This window comes from Netta rufina, assembly GCF_964035555.1.
Source record: "Netta rufina genome assembly, chromosome: 1".
Taxonomy (NCBI): Eukaryota; Metazoa; Chordata; class Aves; order Anseriformes; family Anatidae; genus Netta; species Netta rufina.
The window spans coordinates 175,147,119-175,167,376 of NC_140123.1; the positions used below are offsets into that span (position 1 = coordinate 175,147,119).

The 20,258-nt window shown below is 39.3% G+C and overlaps 2 protein-coding genes across 5 annotated transcripts in view; one reads left to right on the forward strand and one right to left on the reverse strand.

Moving 5' to 3' along the window:
* Positions 1 to 20,258, reverse strand: part of TMEM117 (transmembrane protein 117) — a 212,957-nt gene that overhangs the window by 179,775 nt on the left and 12,924 nt on the right. For 3 of the 4 annotated variants that reach the window (XM_084285635.1, XM_084285633.1, XM_084285634.1), the window contains one exon: positions 907 to 1,039. In XM_084285635.1, coding sequence (XP_084141761.1) covers positions 907 to 1,039 — 133 coding nt within the window. Of the gene's footprint in view, positions 1 to 906; positions 1,040 to 20,258 lie in introns of those variants that run through there. The other variant, XM_084285636.1, reaches the window with a different exon arrangement.
* On the forward strand, positions 8,591 to 10,172 carry LOC311219998 (P2Y purinoceptor 1-like; the record flags this gene model as incomplete). The annotated part of the gene is made up of 1 exon (XM_084303353.1): positions 8,591 to 10,172. One exon carries the CDS (start codon positions 8,591 to 8,593, stop codon positions 9,584 to 9,586), a length of 996 nt encoding a protein of 331 aa, XP_084159479.1. The 3' UTR covers positions 9,587 to 10,172.

A 20,258-nucleotide genomic window follows, 5' to 3' on the forward strand; every position in this document is an offset into this window, starting at 1 on the left:
TTGCTAAAAACAAGTCGTTCTATTATTTGATATGGTTATTCAACTGAAATATACATCGAGTTTCTTATTTCTTGCTAAAAACTCTTCAGATGCTACCTTGCCTTTCATTAAAAAAAAAAAAAAATCAACTGTATTTTTTGTCCAATGATCTCATTTTGCCTGTATTAGACGAGTAATAATGTAGGTTTTCTCACAAAAATCAGCATGTGAAAATGGTTTTGTGCACAATAAGAGAAAGCAAGTTTTCTTAAACCATAAATTTCAGATTAAAAGTTCAGTTTAAAATAAGTCCAGACATAATAAGAAGATAGCTGTTCATCCCTCAACCAACAGTAACTTCACCCTGTTGGAGCATTTCATGGGAAGAAAACTAAATAAATACAGATTTTTAAGAATCTTTTTAACAAACTGGATCAGCAAGTATTATTTTGCATAACCAAAATAGCACTGTACTGCACATGTAATGTTTGTGTTTTGAGTGTCTGATTCCTCAGGTGTGGATGTTTCAATTTCTTTTAGCTTTACCTCTGAATTTCCTTAGTATGGACAATAGTAATGTTTATACTTTTAAACTACTCAGTCTTCACTTCAAATCAGATTTGCTGAGCTGTAACTTCAAATCAAAAGAATTTGATATAATGTTTGTTAGTACCCTGAAGTAATAGTTGCTATCATTTGGCAAGGATCCCTCTTTTTGTAGCCAAGAGGATTAAAGTTTCGGTTCATTAACCAACTGAATTATTATTCTACCTAAATTCAGAACACAGAAATAATAAAAAAGATGGTGAATACTACTATTTTTACATTTTGGTAATCTCTTGATCATTCTAAAGTAGCATAATATGACAAGTTTCCAATGGAATATATCCTAGAGCAAAAAAGAGAGAATAAAACTCTGCAACCTACCTCATATTCCCTTCCATAATGAGGAATAGGTTATAAATGTGAGAAAAAATGAAGAGGAAGAGGATAGTACTGAAGAACATTGTCATCCAAGACCCGTGGTCCTCTCGAAACATCTTCAGACGAAGCAACTGACCTGTCGTATGAATATTACAAGAAACCATATTTTAGTCAGTCAGTAAGCATATATATTTACATGATAACAAAAACAAAATAAAGTCCTAAACTGTATGTCTTGGTACATCCAATTATTTCACTTTGTGTGGGGAGGACAGATGTGGTATCAAGCAACCAAACCAGTCTTTTGCAGGTCAGCATGGACAGAGATTGTCCGTACAAAATTACAAGGTTGCTTCCCACAAACTGGTGACAAACTGATTGAGGTTCTGATTCTGCAATCAAAATCATTAAACTGATCCTCTGAAGGAGTTCACGTCAGGTCCTGTGGTACGTGTGCAAAATGTGGCTGTGGTTTCACATACACCACATGTAATTCTGCACGTTGATCAAGCAGCCTTTATTGTTTCCCTGCTCCAGCTATTAACATCTGTACCCACTGTGCTCTAATGCTGGCACAGCAAGCTGAGCAGCTATGCACAAGTGAACAAGAGTGGTGAACTAACCCATCTAGAAAAAGAATAATTATAATTTTTCCTCCTATTTATTAGGTCCACCAACCTGCTGACTTTGAGACTCAGTGAACAGTAGTGCTGAACATCTGTGTAGAATTGGGAGGGAGTGATGGACCTGAAGGATGGGGAGGGAATAAGCCACCCCATTTTCTAGAAACTGCTACATCCAAAAATTCTAAACCAAATACCACAGCAGGGAAAATCTCACAGAATTAGACCTGGAGGCAAGAGCCACATTTAGTGGCATTTGCACAGTGTTCAGAGAAACAAGTCTATAAATTCAGAAGTACCTCAGGCTGTACAAATCCATTATTTGCTGCCAGACTCTTGAGCAGTAAAAACAGTCATTAGCTCTTTATGATTGCCTGTCTCTTTCCACTGACTATAGACAGAGTCAGATCAACTATCATATGAGGTGATAGAGATCTCTTCTTATGTGCTGGTCTACGTTGTGAAAAACATGAACATAGAACAGAAGTGGAGGATTCAGGACATTTGGGCTAATGAGAAAAAGAGATGTGCTTCTCTGAGCAGGTGACTGCAGGACCAAAGATGATTCTTGCTTAAGCCCAAAGTACACGTGAATAGATGGTTAGTAAGTATGTAAATAATCACCCTTCCTCACAACAAAACTGAGATAATACTGTGCAATCTCATTGCTCCCTGCTTTTCTGAGGTTATAAAGCTGCCATGTGTTCTTATCTGCCACCCATTTAATGGCAGCATCTGAAACCCTGAAAAAGTCTGAGCTTCTTGAAGTACATCAGGGGGCGTAGACGCCAGTTCTACTGAAGTGTTCGGCTGGGGTCACCTCCCAAGTGATATACACCAGGCAAATGCCATCAGATTTAGAGTCAGATTTGAATTCTACCAGAGACATCTTGTTATGTTACATACAAATCATTTACCCTCTGCACTCAGGTCCTTGATCCATAAAATGGAAGATAGTAATATTCTTTTTTTATGGTGTTGACTTTTGCTACATTATACCACAAGTCCCCAAAATGATTAAGTCCATAAGTGGTAACATAAATAAATAAATAAACAACTAAACCACCAAGCAAACAAAGAAGTGTCTCAAATCAGAATAGAGCTTATAGCTATACTTACGATGTAATTATTATTCATTTCCTAGCCAGAAATGTTCACCAAATGTTGTCACTGCATCACAGAGAATTAAATGTTCCCTAGAATATCTGAGCTGATTGTTTCTTATGGTAATGTTTCATCGTTTCACAAATGCAATGTTGCACATTTGTCAGAACAAGACTGTTTTTCTTGTCCTACCACAGAAGTCGTAATGCAGTACAACACTCTCCTCAGTCTTTGTAGTTTACACTTGGTTTTAATGGTTCCTACTGAGCAAGGGCTATGTATTTTCAGTAATTAATGACCTAAACAGAAGTCAGGGAGTAGTGGTGGAAAGGTCTAGAACAATTTTTTCAGTGCTTGACTCCCAGCAAGATCAACACCTAACATCCTAGCAGGGATTTCAAAAGGGCTTTGTACCAACAGATATCATTTAACATGTTTAGCAGCAATATAGTTGCTATCATTTTTACTTATAAGGCAATATAAGAAAGGCCAATCAACTACCAAGCAGTTTTTTTTAAACTAAAATTTACCAAGTGCTCAGTTATAATGCCTCACTTCAATATTGCAAAATAAGACCCTAGAGTCCTCATTTTTCCACCGCTCACACACAGAGAAAAATCTCAGTTCCTTATGCACATTTTTTTTGTATCCTATTTCTGCCTGGCAGAGAAGAACCTGGGAGTGATGGTTGATAGTCGGCTGAATATGAGCCAGCAGTGTGCTCAGGTGGCCAAGAAGGCCAACAGCATCCTGGCTTGCATAAGAAGCAGTGTGGCCAGCAGGGCTAGGGAAGTGATTGTCCCCCTGTACTCGGCTCTGGTGAGGCCCCACCTCGAGTACTGTGTTCAGTTTTGGGCCCCTCGCTACAAGAAGGACATCGAGGTGCTCGAGTGAGTCCAGAGAAGGGCAACCAAGCTGGTGAGGGGCCTGGAGAACAAGTCTTATGAGGAGCGGCTGAGGGAGCTGGGCTTGTTCAGCCTGGAGAAAAGGAGGCTCTCTCTACAGGTACCTTAAAGGAGGCTGTAGCATGGTGGGGGTTGGTCTGTTCTCCCATGTGCCCGGTGACAGGACAAGGGGGAATGGGCTAAAGTTGCGCCAGGGGAGTTTTAGGTTGGATGTTAGGAAGAACTTCTTTACCAAAAGGGTTGTTAGACATTGGAACAGGCTGCCCAGGGAAGTGGTGGAGTCACCATCCCTGGAGGTCTTTAAAAGACATTTAGATGTAGAGCTTAGGGATATGGTTTAGTGGAGGACTTGTTAGTGTTAGGTCAGAGGTTGGACTCGATGATCTAGAGGTCTCTTTCAACCTAGAAATTCTGTGATCTATTTGCAATTACACACTGAATATGAAATCTAAAGGAAAAAAGAGAGAATGCAACATCAGTTTACTCATAACAGCATTTAAGAGAAGCTGAGAAAGATTACAGACCATTACAATTCAATTCCAATGTTAAAAATGTTACTGACTCATACATCATCTTTCTCTTCATCAGCTTAAAAAAGCCTTTCTTCTGTGAAATATTTGAAGTAAAAGCATGTCCCCTGACATATGTTATGTGCTTCCCTGACTTCATTAAGAGAGCAAAGTCGAAGCCTGTCTAGAATCTGGTACTGTTTTAAATAGTTAGATGTAGGTGCTTTAATCATGTGATGTGATATACCTCTCTCTTCATTCTGCAGAGAATGCATTTTTCAAAGCATACTAGTATGTCTTGTCACTTGGAAAAAAAGCTCTGCTTACTCTCATCGTAGGTAATAGGAGAAACTTTTGTCACGTTTTCTTCAGGAACGTATTTTGCCTAGGCTAGTTTTCCTTTTCTATCTTGTGCTCTTACTTTTTTTCTCTCTGTCCTTTACTGTCCTAAATACATCAGTTTCTCACCTCTTTGTCCTGTCACCCATTAGCCTTTTCACCTGTCCAAACAATCTCATTTTACACAGTTTCCAGATCTTTACATCTGATCTTACTGCTCCTTTCCTCTTCTAAACCTCTCTCAGTCTCATCCATCCCTTTCCTAAAATAAAATAAAGGTATCTAACCAAGCTCTGCAGCAGGCAAGAGCAGCACAGGTGCACTGCCCAGTTCAGAAGGGCAGCAGTTCTGGCAGTGAAGGAGGGGCAAAAAAAGGAAGGTGCAAATACACACATATGTGACCCAGGCCCCTCCACTCTTCTCTGTCATGTTAGCAACAATGAAAGTCCCAAACCAAGCCAGACTGGATTTGCAGTAAGTCCCTTTCCCTGAAAAGCAAGTGGAGGCTGCTATGGTAATAGCAATTTGTCTTGACTGATTGAGGGGAGGGGCATAATGATGAAATGATCTCTCTCTTACAGTTTGACACTTGCTCCATGAAGAGCTGCCATTGCATATGGAATACTACTGAAACCTTGGATTAAAAACAGCACTTGCAAAACAGAGTGGTGATTTTAGAAGATCCTGATTAATGGAGAGAAACACCAGAGCCTGGAATCTAGACTTCTGTAAAAGAGATAATTACAGCAGTCCTAAAACAGGTAAGAGAAAGATTTATTACATATTCATCCCACTTGTATTCTCTACAGAAATATATATTTATTTATTTTACTTAGCTACTGCACACTGATTAGTATGTACACGCATAAATTTCATATTATTTAAAGTATCTTTTCATAAATATTGCCTCTGATAGGAAAATTCTTAAACATTATCTAACACTCTACTGTAGTTAATGTTTGCCATATGGGATTTCATTAACCCCCAAGTAAGTACATGAACATCATTTTTAATGAAAGAAATAGTAGCTTAATTGCAATACAGATTGAGTCATTAGGAAGAAAGGAATTGGCTATCAGTACAATGTACTGATCCCACTGCATACAAATACAGCTCTGTATTACTTATTGTCCCCAGTGTATTCTTTTTATGTAATGAGCTAAAAGGGTACACTTTGAGAAATACATAACAGAAGTAGATTGATATGTGAATAGGCAGAAGTGTGGAAAACCTACACAGGGTAACCATATAAAATTCTTAGAATAATCCAAACAAAACAGCTGCTGTAAAATAAGGACATTTACTGTAAAGACTAGCAAGCAAAAAGGAGCAAGGGACAAAGAGAAAGTGGATAAGGAACAAAATTACATAAAATAAGCTGTTAATTCAGCTTAATCTTTACATCAGGACATTACGACCTTGTTACAAATGTAAAAAAAAATAAAAATAAACAGACATGATGTGGAAGAATGGTTCCTAGGATATACTTATTCATATCGAAGTAAATACTTTAAAAATAAACAAACTCATTAAACATAATGGAACTTTGGAAGTACAAGTTAAATGCCATATAAATGATTAATAGTGATAAACTGTGAGCTGCAATTAGCTGTATACATAGATCAGATTCTCTTCAGTGATACAGTGCTTCTTAGCTCCAAAAGGAGTTTCATCAAAATGTTATTTTTTAATCAAACATGTTCATCTATCTACTTCAAGACTTTGGAGGCCATATCACAGGTACAAGGAGAACAGAGGGAAGTAGAGACTTCATGATTTAGGACACGGCAACAAACCAGGAAGGAAATCAGCTCATCAGTCACGGACAGCATAGTGAGCCACAGTAAGTCAACTTATATTCAGATCAGGTCTTACATCTTCTATAATCAAAAGCATTAAGAAATATGACTTCTTCTAGAAAGAGAAACTCTCTGGACTTTCTGTTACAGCTTGCAGATGCTGCTAGGGGAAAATGACAGAGGAGCTTGTAGATAGTTATTGTTAGAGAGTCACAGATCTAAGACATATCTCTTTCAGGTCCAGGAAATGAGATAACCCTATAGACAGATAGAAAAACTGAGTCTATAGGTCACTGTTCTAAAATTAAAACTTTTCTAGCAACCTTATATCCATAGCCCATAAGACAGTTGGATTCATTACATTGCTTCTTACAGGAGCGACATACAATTCCTACCCATGACTTTAGTACACTTCCTTGTCTTAATTATGGGTGCTGGAGCTCACAAACTTCAACTCTTTCTTGGGCATATGACTAATATTTTAATATCGAGCCCTTCATCAAATCAAAGATACTCCTTTAATTTTGGATGACCCATCATGCGATTGATCTTTCTGCCCATTTAGTGTTCCTGGCTATCTCCACCAACAGCTGAAACGGTTTAGCTGGAAACTTAACCACAAAAATGTGCATTTTTAGCTTTGAAAGCCCAATCCTACTTTCATCAAAGTCTGATAAAAAAAAAAAAAAGTCACTGCTGAAATCATTACAGCACATATGCTCATCTACTGGACATCAGTGTAGCTCCAGTATTCTCAGGACATGGCAGGGTATGCTGATTATGTCTACTCAGGTGCACTGAAACTGGGTCTTGATTGTAGAGAAGCCTTCAAATTCTGATGGACAACCACTAGTTCTTGTCCTGTTCTTCTCCTGCTATTTATGTTGCCTCAGAAAAAGGTTTGATTTCTTTCTGCACCTCTTTGATTGTATCCAACCTGTTTGATAGGTTGTAAGGCATTCACACCAATTGCAATGCATGGTGTTCAAAAATCCAGTATCGGTTATGGCTTCTCAGCTCTGCTATAATACAATGAATAAGTAAGAGACAGTGAGAACCTTTTAGAAAATCCAAATATAAACCCCAAGATTCATTGGATTCACGGAAAACGCCTACAGAGCTTCACAGGAAATCCAAAGAATATGGGAAACCAACATAGGCAAATGCAAACACGTTTTCTAATGTGACTCTGAGCTCCAAATGCATCTTACCAAGCTGTGCAGTTCCAGCACCTCCAGATACATAACTAACTCCATATAACCCATCCCAGAGTGAAGTCTAGTAAACTGAAGGTAACAAAGGGGACAGGGGATTTATTAGTTCCAGTCTGTAACTGCCTTAGAGCAGTCACAGGGTTACACATCCAGGCTTCATCCAGACTACTTAGAGCAAAGTGGAGCAGGTGGCAGAACTGGCTGCCTCCTTCCATTCAGACCTACCTACAGTCCTTGTCCAGGAACCTGATGGGATCAGGAATCCTTGGCATTACAACTGCCTCATGCAGCTATGTCCTTGTTGTTTGTAGCCAGTTCAGAGCTTATTTATACTGACAACACAAATGGAATGGACTGTTACTGCCTTCACTCATAGCTATCCAAAAGGAAGGCGCGGAGAGATGGGAAACACAATGTAATTCAAAGCACACATGGTGTCTAGCCAGGATGATTTTAGGAAAAAACAATTTCCCTATACATATTAAAATTCCTTTTAACGGAACACATTGTAAAGCAAATGTTACCTAACTGTATTGTACCTATTACGGTGACTATATTTTAAACAATTTACAAAGTCATCTCATAAATTTTAGTTGAAGAAAAAAATGTATACAAAGTTTGATATTCACAAACACTGTGGAAAATCATGTAGGGAAACAGTCCAGGCATCCCAGATTAAAGTACAGTGTTTCAATAATTAACAAAATACATTTAGAGAGCAAACATTTCCCACCTGTAAAATACACTGGGAGGTGAACATATGGCTTTCTATCTTTCTGCAAAGTCATTTGACTGCTTTCATTGCTGAGCTTCTAGAGAAATCACTTTTCATCTTCACTTTATTCAGTACAGTGTGAACTAACTTTTTGTAAGTTCATTGGGTAAATGTGCAAAGCTCAATAATGCAATCTCTATTTAGCAGGTCATCACTGCAGCTCTTGTTATATTCTGACCTATGCCTGTGAACACACCTGTGGAAGTCATTTTGTGTTAAGGAATGCCTGTCTTCCTATCAAACGTTGTTGTGGATTCTGAGCTATAAATGACTGTTTTATGACTGTCAAACAAGCTCCAGCTTGGGCAAACCTTACAGATTAACATCTCTTTCATTGTTTGGAGCGAGGTTCTTGGCACATTTTTGTTTAAAATCTGTTGGTCTCTTTTTCCCCTTCAGGCACACTCTATGGAAAGACGATGAACAGCACATGCATTTTCATTTGCAACACCAATTCTAAGCTGGAGTGGTACTGTTATTTGCTGATTCTGGTTTGCTTTTTCATTCTGTTGGTGGGATTTCTAGGCAACATACTTGCCCTGCGACATTATGTGTGCTGCAGGAAGACGTGGACTACTAACAGCATATTTCTGTTTAATTTGGCACTGTGTGACTTCACTTGGATTCTCATGGCACCTTTTTCAGTATACTATAGTCTCCAGAGGCCAGATGACTATTCCAGTCAAACGTTTTATCACATCATAAGACTATTTTTTAGTATTAATATCTACGGAAGTGTCTGCTTCCTGACATTCATCAGTTTTGACAGATACGTAGGTGCTGTCCATCCTATCAGTTCATTAACGTGGTGGGACAAAGGAAAGGCCACGTCTTGTACTATTGCTGTATGGATCTTCATAGTCACTGCATCGGTGCCAGAGATCTTTTACACAATTGAAATGGGAAGACATGACATCCCAAGTAACGAGGATAGCACTGGAGGACCTTTACAATTTGCCATGCCATTTGTACTCTCCAAGATTGTCTTGAGATTCCTAATTCCAGTCACAGTCATCTTTACATGCTATATGTTGACTCTCAAAGCATTGCTACAACTCAGTAAACGCCAGCAGAGAAGGAACAGAATCATTAGGCCTTTTTTATTGATTTCAGCTGCTATGATTTTATTTGTTGTTTGTTTCACGCCTTATCATGTCATGATGATGGTGACACTAATTTACAAAATAACTTGTCAAGCACCCTGTGGAAGCACAAATATGTTGTTTGCTGTTTATCAGATCACAGAGATCATCTGCAGCATCAGTAGCTGCCTCGACCCAATCATTTTTACATTAGCAAATAAGACATTCTATCAAAGAATGAAAGATATAAACTGTCATCCCAAACGCCAGTGCTGCTGTTGTCTGACACAAAAGGTAAGGGACATCATTCTGTCCCCAAGAACGGTGACTTAAATGTCAATCTACAAAGACATGCATCTCTTCCTACCCATTTGGCTTTGTACCATTAGAACAGTTTAAAATTTCATCTCCTGTATAGCACAGCGATCTCCTGAGTAAGCAAGAATAGACAGCAATGCAGGGTAAAACCTGACATGCAAATCAACTAGAAAAGAAACATTAGCAACTCCTGGCTTTCCAGAACTGGCATTTTAAATATCATTGTCATAAATACACCTTAATTTATTGTGACATAGCACTTCTTCCCTGTACATACATGTGATATGGAATGAACAATGAATAAAAGCTCTAAGTAGCTACCTTAGTTCTTGGCCAGAAAAATGTCAAGCACATTGTGTTGGGGAATTTTCTTATAGCTTCTATTAATTATTTTTCATATGTTCAGAAGTGCTGTTGTGGTTGGACTGTGCAATTAATAAGAATCATGATGCTAACAGCTGAACTTCTTGAGCATTTGTAGAAAGGCTTTCTGTAAGTATCTAATTTTAATTCTATAAGTCCTTATAGAGTAGAGTGCACTAGAGTTCCTCTGGCACTGCCAGTGGAACCTCATTAACCTGGATAAATTCAGCAGATTTCCAAAAACAAACAAACAAAATAATAAGGTAACATCCCTAAGGATAGTCAGAGCCATAGTGAGTCTGACCTAAAGCAAACAAACACCAGGTTGTTTGGCAGGAAACTCTGAACTCATCAAAAGGGAGAAGCATGCCAAGGAGAAGTTCTGAAACACAAAGGGGGCTGAGCTGCAAGAAGAGTAAGAGACACTGCCCTCTTATAGAGAGTGTTTTTTGTCTTGTTCACTTAGGCTCTTAGCATCAGTTTCAGGGCAGCCTAAGGTAATCAGTCTAGAGCAGACTTTTTTTTATAGCCATTGAAGAACATCCATCTGTCTTCAGCAGTCATTAAATATGTGCTCTCCCAACATACATGGGCAAAGTCATGCTTCGTATTCAACCACCTGCTTTCTTGCCAAGAAATACCTTAATTATAAAAGCCTATATATTACTAAGCTCATTAACTATATTTTCAGAAATTAATGACACAGTACTTTTTAATATACTTTTTCCAGTATACTATTTTTTTTATTCCCCGAGTTTTAATAAGATTTTGTTCTCACATTGCTATGTAAAAATAATTCTACTCTCCATAGGCATTAAATCTCACTTGCTGAATGTTTCGATTGTGTTGAGTATATATTCATGTATACATGTATATGTATATAAAATACTTAGAACATTGTTTTTTTCTAATTTTTTTCAACTGTGATTGAAATATCTGTGATATCAGGTCCTGATAATCTGAAACACTTCAGATAGGTTTGGATGTATATAAATGAGGATCTCATAGCAAAATTGCCTGTCTATATTCTGTTCAGTGAAGTTACACACTCACCTCATTGTAAATTCTGCTTTTATTCATTTGATGTCTTCTTAATCCTTAGTTTTCTCATATTTTAAAGGAAGAATACTTTGTTTTATGCATGAGTTGTCTTTTGTAAACATGGCAGGGTTATTAGCAGTGCACTAACTTCCTTAAGAGAGTTTGTTAAGCTCTGAATGGGCACACATCGACAGTTATCTGCTCTAGTGTATGCTCACATCGCAAATTGATACAGAAACAATGTCACTGTCATTTAGTGGCAGCGGTGCTCTCAGCATGAGAAGGGATAGGACAGGAGAGATAAGTGTGAAGCTCTGCAATAAATGAGTTTATTGCTCCCACTGGATTGCACCACCAAGTTTGTAAACAGTGAGCTATTTCCAAAACCAAACACTTGCTATTTTTATCTTCTAAGCTATCTTTAAAGCTACAGATACACTGTCTCTTTCTCACTTCAGTATCGCTTTTCATCAAGTTAATTTGCCTGTAAAATTCAATGTGAAATCAAAATATGTTTTTCTGCACACAAAGTCAAACATAAAAGCTTAATGCAGTTCTCATTGCTTACTATGTAGATGGTAATGTTACTATTACATTATTAAGCTACTACCATTAGAAAGGTCTTCTGTTGTTAAAGAAGAAATAAGCATTCAACTCAGAAGAAATTGTGAAAAACGTGATCAAAGTAATTTCTTGATTTTGGAAATATAGATATAGATATATATTTCCTCTTAGAATTGCAGCCTTTATAACACCTTTGATTGCAACCTGTGGTCACAAGTCCCCAAAGTTGGCAAGAATAAAATCAAAAATTTCAATCAAAGCCTGGATTGAAAACCTGCAGCAAGCTCAACAATAGAAAAGCATCGCAGATGACCCTTCCACAACTCACATGCAATGCCTTTTGCAAGCAGCATTAACATGGTTCGCTCAGATTCTCAAGCAAAGTCATGTTTTTCACTGCCTGCGTTTCAGCGTGTAAAAATGAAAAACTTGTTTTAGGAAATGCTTTAAAGTCTATGTGACAGTCTGACTCAAAAAGTTTTCTGTGAGATAAGGAGAAATTTCATTCTGGTCAGGTAATCAGAACATAAGATACATTTAACTGAAGGAGAATGACCTTTATAGTCTCTGTGTGACAGAACTATGCAGAATACAGATAAAAAGATGCAAAAGGAGGCAAAATGAGCTGCTTTCTGCTGTCTGTCAGCATCACCCTACCAAAGAGCTGCATGGTCCAGGGCACACGTGATGGAGCGATGCCAGAAATGGCCATCATGGTCCTGGGGGAATATTAAGGAGCGCTGTAAGTGCTGTGCCCAATGACCAGTAAAGGACAGGGGAAGCAAAGAGGCAGGGAGCTCTTTTTCCACGCAAGAATCCTGATCTCAGCCAACTCAAAATATAAAAATTGCCATGAAATAGCATCTATCAAGATGATACAGATTTTTGCTGCGTATCTTTTGATCCTCCCTGACTTCCAAGGATTTCAGCAAGAGATACAGGCAGCATGGATGGTAGCCCTGCTCTATATGCTTCGCTGGGTAAAAGCAGTAGAAAACTGGAGACTCCTCTTGTTTACTGTATAAGGCAGGTGGCCCAGGTCCTCAGCCCACAGTTCTGGGTTCACCTGCAGAACAAGGGACACACTGTTTGGATACTGAAATGCTTTGAAAAAACACTTTCTTCTTTTCTCCTTTTTGTATTCCACAGACAGAAGATTATGGGATAAATTGTATTAAAAAAATAAATCCTCCTCTCCATGTCTGTTTCTGTAGCTGGATGGAATGGCCCACAAACCTATAAAAGCTCACCAGTTTTCTATCAAGAAAGCCATCAATAACAAGGTGCTCACAGACACAAGAGAACGTGGGGAAGGAAAAGCAAACAAACCACCTTATACCCCGAAAAGATTATTCCCAGACAACCCCAAATAATGAAGAACAGGAGAGGAAAAAAATGAAGACATCCAAATAAATAAATAAATAAATAAATAAATAAATAAATAAATAAGCAAGCTATCTGTGTCACAGTGCCTCTGTTGCCTGTTCTCCCATCTCAAGCATCTTCTACAACATGCCTTGTACTGGGTTGAGTCTGTAGGCACAATCTAGTATTTAAAGATCATCTTTAGGACACAAAATCCTTACAAAAAAATCATTCACTCTTTTCCCTCTGCTGTTCAGATAGCAGTTCCTTATGATAATTAGCTGTGAATACTCCCTGGTAGCTGACAAGGCTTCTAGACATTGTTTGCCTGCTCATAAGAGATGCTATAATCAATTAAACACACTTTTAAAAAGTGTTTTTGTTCAACCAGGCTGAACTAATGTTAATGTTCTCCTGACTGAAATCAAAGGTTTTCTACAAAGTAAGAATTAAAAGGCACAAAGCATCTGTTCGTATTTACTTGGTCTTATTTTTGTTTGGAAATAAAAGCTCCTAAAATGTTTTATTATAATATTCTGCAGATAGTTTGACATACACATATAAAATCAAATAAGATTATTCCATTTTCCTACAATAAGTGAACAATAAACTGCCAAAGTCAACATCTTCTATGATGACAAATATGTTGCAGTACTGGTTCCTCACAGACCACTGTTTGGATTAAATCTGATGCCATGGTATCTAATTAAATGCCCAGCTGTTCTAATGAGTTTGAACACACCAGTTAACGTGGTAATAATTTATTAGCCTACAAAACTGACTGCCAGGTATGGGTAGCTTTCACGTACCACTTCTAGATTCTGAGATACTACAGTGAGGGACAACTTTATAAGGTACTAGATGAATACAAAATGGCCCACGGCCCAGAAGGTTTGAGTACTTATGTATGTGATCAACTGAGGTCAGAGAAACAACTTCCTTATATATTACTGTAAAACTCACCATTGTTTTGCAAGCAAACAATGTCAAAACAGAGAGCTCTAAGCTGAAGATGTAAATAGACCTACAGATGTCCCAAAGGTGCTTTAAGGTAAGCCATCTTTATGCATTCACCATACTGCACTTGCCCATTCGATACTTGCATCTCACACACAAACCACCTGAAATTTTCACATATTAAGATACAAGCTTTCCTTTTTAAAATAACAGTGTTAAAATGCTCCTAAGCTTTTGGGTTTCACTTCAGGATACATAAACCAACGTACTCTGATACCAAAGTTTTTCTTTTCCATGCCTCAGAAGCATTGCACTTGGAAAAGGGCCATGACAAACACTACAACAAGGCCGATAACATACTTCACCTTTGTTCACTGCTTTCACACATGGAAGTCAATGTTCTTTAGACAAAAGAAAAAAAATATCACCACACCGATTCTACTGCTGAAGAAACCAAGGCAGAGGCAGGTAGTGCAACCAAGTCCATCCAACCACCTCAGAGGGAAATGGGGTGGTTCCACTGTCCTAGGAAAATGTCCCAGTCTCCCAAGTCTCCCAATGCTGTCCACAAACCACACACTGGGCTCATGCTTCCCCCCCACCTGTGGCTGGGCCTGTGCCCCGCACCTCTGCATGAGTCACGCCACCTCCTCCACAGCCACCCCTACACCTGACACAGGCAGTCAAAGCCCAGCTGTGAGGGCATGTGCCAACAGCCTGCAGAGAATTACTGCTCGGATATGCTCTCTCCCTTCTTTTTCACATGGTTCAGTGTGGATGGGGCTTTCTCCAACTGAGGAAGGTGAGCCTTAGTCAGGGAGGACTGCAGTTCTCAGCTTTCACACTCTAAAGTAAAAGCAGCCTGATGCCACAAAACATACACAGTCAAGGTCTCAGCTACTGACCTGGCCAGCAGAGCGATGCCTTCACACAGCACTTCACACAGCCAAGACATCTCCGTCAGGTTTCTGGCGGAGCCTGTCTTAAATTTTGGTGGTCACAGGGACCTGGTGTGAACTAGAAACTGCAGGTGAAGCAAATGCTGGTGAAATGCATTTTCAGGAGGTGTCGCCTAGATGAGCGGACAGTGAGGTGGACTGATAACTGGCTGGATGGCAGGGCTCAGAGGTCTGTGCTCAGTGGTACAGTCTGTTTGGAGGCCTGTACCTAGCGGTGTCCTGCAGGGCTCTGTACTGGGTCCAGTGTTGTTCAACTTATTCATCACAACCTGGATGATGAAACAGAACACGTCGTCAGCAAGTTTGCTGATGACACAAAGCTGGGAGGGGTGGCTGATACCCAAGAGGGCTGTGCTGCCACTCAGAGGGACCTCCGCAGGCTGGAGGGTTGGGCCGAGAGGAACCTCATCAAGTTCAATTTGGTAAGTGCAGGGTACTGTACCTAGGGAGGAATAACCCCAAGCACCAGTACAGGCTGGGGGCTGACCTGCTGGACAGCAGCTCTGCATAGGGACCTGGGAGTCCTGGTAGACATCAGGCTGACCATGAGCCAGCAGTGTGCCCTTGTGGCCAAGAAGGCCAACAGTACCCTGGACTGCATTCAGAGGAATGTTGCCAGCAGGTCAAGGGAGGTGATCCTCCCCCTCTGCTCAGCCCTGGTGAGGCCACACCTGGAGCATTGTGTCCAGTTCTGGGCTCCCCAGTACAAGAGGGACATGGGGCTACTGGACCGAGTCCAGAGGAGGGCTACAAAGATGATGAGAGGACTGGAGCACCTGTCATACGAGGACAGGCTGAGAGAACTGGGCCTGCTTAGCCTGAAAAAGAGAAAAACTGTGGGGAGACCTCATCAATGTGTGTAAATATCTGAGGGGAGGGTGTCAAGAGGACAGAGCCAGTCTCTTTTCAGTTGTGCCCAGCGACAGGACAAGAGGCAACAGGCACAAACTGAAGCCCAGGAAGTTCCATCTGAATATGGGGGGACACTTCTGTACTGTGAGGGTGACAGAGCACTGGAACAGGTTGCCCAGAGAGGTTGTGGAGTCTCCTCCTCTGGAGATATCCCACCTGGATGCCATCCCATGGGATGCCATCCCATGCCATATCTCCTTCTCTGGAAATATCCCACCTGGATGCCATCCTGCGCAATGTGCTCTGGGTGATCCTGCTTGGCAGGGGGGTTGGACTAGATGAGTGTGCAGGCAGGCTTAATTCTGCATTTTTCTGCATCTGTCAATTTCCATTACACAGATTTTAAATGTAATTTTAATTAGAGACTTAACTCTTCCTGTCATCATTACATCAGCCTTAAACAATTGTGCTGATGCAGTTAAAAGAAAAACTAAAAAAATAGATATTGATTTCCTATCATGTTTTAGAACAATTTTCAGTAGGAGAGCAGCTGAAAATCCTGCCATGGCAAAACAAAATGCTAACATGTTTATTTGTGAGGTGTAGATTTTTTAACTTTACTTGACTGTATCCCAAGTTATAAAATGATCATGAAAAAAAATCTCTATTTAGATGTCCTAAATACTGCATATTTGTAATGCATAACAAAAAGTTGGTTAGAGGGTATATAAGGATGAATTATGTTATTACACTCCTTATTCTTTATGATTTTTTAGCATTTTTAAGCAGCTGCTTTTTTAACTTTAAATTACATAAAAGTAATTCCATGATCTTCCTCCTTTTTCTCATTATAGAGTTCCAATACATTTCATCACCTTTTTGTAGTACCTACTAGAAACTACAGTTCTCTTCTCTGAATTTACTGGAACTCAAATTTCACTATAAGTAACAGAAGCATTACAGTATTTATATCCCATATAATGCTGATGCTGAACTCTGAAGGGCAGGACTGTAATCTCTGTTTCTCAATACCACTTTAGTGACAGTCTGCAATGACTTGTCAAAATAAATAGTTCATTTTTTTAAAAACTGTTTGTTCTTTTCTCCTGACACTGCACTGAAAGTGATTCACAAGCTTATTTTTAACAAAAACAACAAAAAATAGATTTGCTTACAACCTATCTACCATGCAGTCCTTTCAAAAAGAAACATTTGTAAAGCATTTTAGTCAGAAAACAAAGCAGATTTTGTCCTTGCCCATCAAGGAGCAGCCATAGGTTTACAAAGAGTCATTGTGGTAAATTGTCCAAATTGCAGTATTGTGTCAAAGCAAATTACAAACCTGACTGTGCTGTTACATGCAATTTAATATGTTTATATGTAAATAGCTTAATATGTTTACATAATAGTAAGTATGCACAATAAATATTTAGCCTGATTTGAATAAGGAACATCCCTTTCTTTCAAACACACCAAGTTGAGGTTGACAGAAGGCAACCACCACACAACTAACTCTGAACTGAAACTCAAGAGAGGTTTGACAATGAGCTTTGCCACTAGTTTTCTACAGGACTAAGGCAAGCCATGCTGTCTCTGGGACTCACTGGCAGAAATGTAAGGTCCAGAATGAACATGCATGCTGAGCTGTCAAGGACTGGCAGAGATCAAGAGAGAAAAAAGATTTACATTTTCTTGAGTCAAAAAGTTCGGTCAGACACAGGAGATGGCACATGTTCTAATAAAAAGAAATTGTGTCTTGAAGGTTGAGAAACAATGCTCATTTTAATTAAAAAGAAAACAACAACAACAAGAAAAGAAGCTAGACTCTCTCCTGGCCAACAACAAGGAGAGAACAAAGTACATTATTTTTTGGCCAGACCCCCACAGCAGACTCATGAAAGATGAGCTCCCTGCTCAAAGTTCTTTCTCTCTGAGGCATAAAGTATGCAGAAGAGAAAAAAAAGAAACCGTGATCAGAGACAGCTTTCTGATATAATCTCTATATGTTCAGATTAAGCACGTGTTTTGCTTTGTTTCTCGTCTTCAATAAATATTTGCAATTATGCTGTCTGTTTTGGACACTGGGAATAAATCTCACAGTTCACAAGCAGGCACCCCAGAGGTTACACAGTGTGTTTGCATTTCAGATGCACAAGGCAAGCAGAGAATTGATGTTGTAGGACTGAGAGGTTGTATATTCCAGTGACGATCAAGAAGGCTGTCTAGCTTACTATGAAAGACTGAGGAATTCACTTAGATTTGAGCATTTTCAGATTCAGAGAAAACTATTATTTCATAAGCTATACATTTCTCAACTAGCATCTGCATATGTGTCCAGAGAGAAACATCTGAACACCAAAAGGGACTTCGCCAGTTAGTCAAGTCCTAGCTCAATATTAGTGTGTGCTGCAAGCACAAAACCAGTGAATTGGGTATGTTTTCACTGGTTAAAGCATTTGTAAGACCTATTTCAACTGTGGGATGAAGTTTCCAGATATTGATTTATTTATTTTTTTCAGAAAAAGGTCAAGTTCTCTACTTTAATAAAACAGGATTATGTTTGGAGAAGTAAAAAGAGGAACTGTAATTATACCTTCTTTTAACTACCTGCAAATTGGACTTCCTGTTTTTGACAAAGCAATCCAAAGAATATCAGAGACTAAGTGCTCCATGCAGATAGCTTCCATTAATGCACCTAACAAAACTTCTGCAATTACATCACTGTAAGCATTGCTCATTAATTCCAGTTTGCCGATCTAGATATAGCACATCATTTGTGTGTATTATGTGGGAACACTCTGTGATACTGTCCAAAAAGGAATATTAACAGCATAGAAACGGAAAGAGTAGAAATATGCAATATCAGCGAAACCACCAGATACATTTCAACTAGCAGCATCTTTGGAAAAATTGAATTTTAAATAATTTGATACTATGTTATTTGCAAAACTAAGCAACCATGGCAAATAGTGTATTGACAAATTTATTGAGTAAACATATCTTTCCTGGAAATAAATTGAATGGAGAAACTGTTACCAATCAGTGAAATTCTGAACAAAATAACAACTTTGTAGCAAATTTCATCTGGAGCTCAATCAGAGCTAATGAACCCAAATTTTCATTACCAAAAGAAAGCTAAAGAGTGGGTAGGTTCCACAGCAGAGCACATGGAAATACAATTTTATGGCATGCGCATAGAAAGCTGGTACGCCAGCAGTTTGGGCCAGAGAGAAGTGGTTATTGAAAAATGTGATGTTTTTTTCCAAATATATGCTTTCCCTATTCAGGTTTTTTTTAAAATACATTTCCAATTTAATCGTTAATATATTATACAGAAACACTCATTATTCTTCTACCATATTTAAGTTTCCTAATTTCAAGAAACTGTTTACCTGACTGCCATATTCACCCAATACCACTAGAAGGTGCTCCTCTGTTGAAAGATAATTACTTCTGTCTGAATCGCTTCTCACAGCCAATTTTCCTCTGATAGCTGCGGTTCTGGCCAGGTGTTTACACAGGCTGTAATTGCAACAACCGCCCCTGTTCTGCAACAGCAGGACCTCATGTGTCATAGCCATTAACGCAGCATGGGAACAGCAGATCTGCTGTCGCCCTTTTGCTTCACCCGTGAGTATCCCAGCTGAGCAGGACTCCAGGGAGTTTTGCTGGAAGGTGAGGTGGGGAAACTGTGGTGGATCTGGCACCTCGCGAAGAGCCGCAGTTTCTCTGAGGTTAGGAAAAACTCATTCCTGGAGTACCTTAGAACAGAACGCATTCATTCCTGGAGAGACACGTGGCTGAAGGCAGGAGGGTCCAACATTTTAAAAGAGGGCAACCATACAAACAGAAGCATATAATCTGCACCACTTCCACATCAACAGCTTCAAGACACCATACTGTACCTGGAAATAAGTCATATTTCATAGGCAGCACTCTGTGAGCCTCAGCTGAGTTAAGATTAAGTTTGCTAGGGATCTGATAACCAGAAAGGCATTCTGACTACCCCAAGTGCATACAGACTGTCTCTGCAAGCTCCTCACAAATACAATAAAGAACTGAAATAATTGCCATTCTTCTAATAAAAAGCTTCAGCCTTCATTCTATTTGAAGAGTTAAATTTTCTGTTATGTGCTGCTGGGTAAGACTTTGGTGAGAAAAGGGAAAGAAAAGGGAAATAAGGAAGGACCGACTGGCTAAGGCAAGATTCTGGCTCTTTCAGGTGTGAAATTTGGAAAAAGTCTTCAAGTGACCATTATGGAATTCAAATATTTTGGTGTACTTTGAGAGCCTGTATTTCATCAGCTTTTTTACCTTGGACAATATCCACTAGAAAGCCCGTTTTCACTGAAAGATGGCAAAGGAAAAAAGTGTCCATAGAATTCAAGGAGTGAATCTTTAAGCCATCTTTAACGTCTGCCCCAGGGAGAAGGTTGCTGCCGGTGAGGACACATGTACTTGGGCTTTCATAAGCTTTGGTATCACAAGGGAAGCAAACACAGTGCTCCTCAACTGGAGCACTTTGCAGAGGCTGTTGCAAGAGGCAAACTAAGCTTAGAAGCTACACAAATAGGGTTTGGTTCACC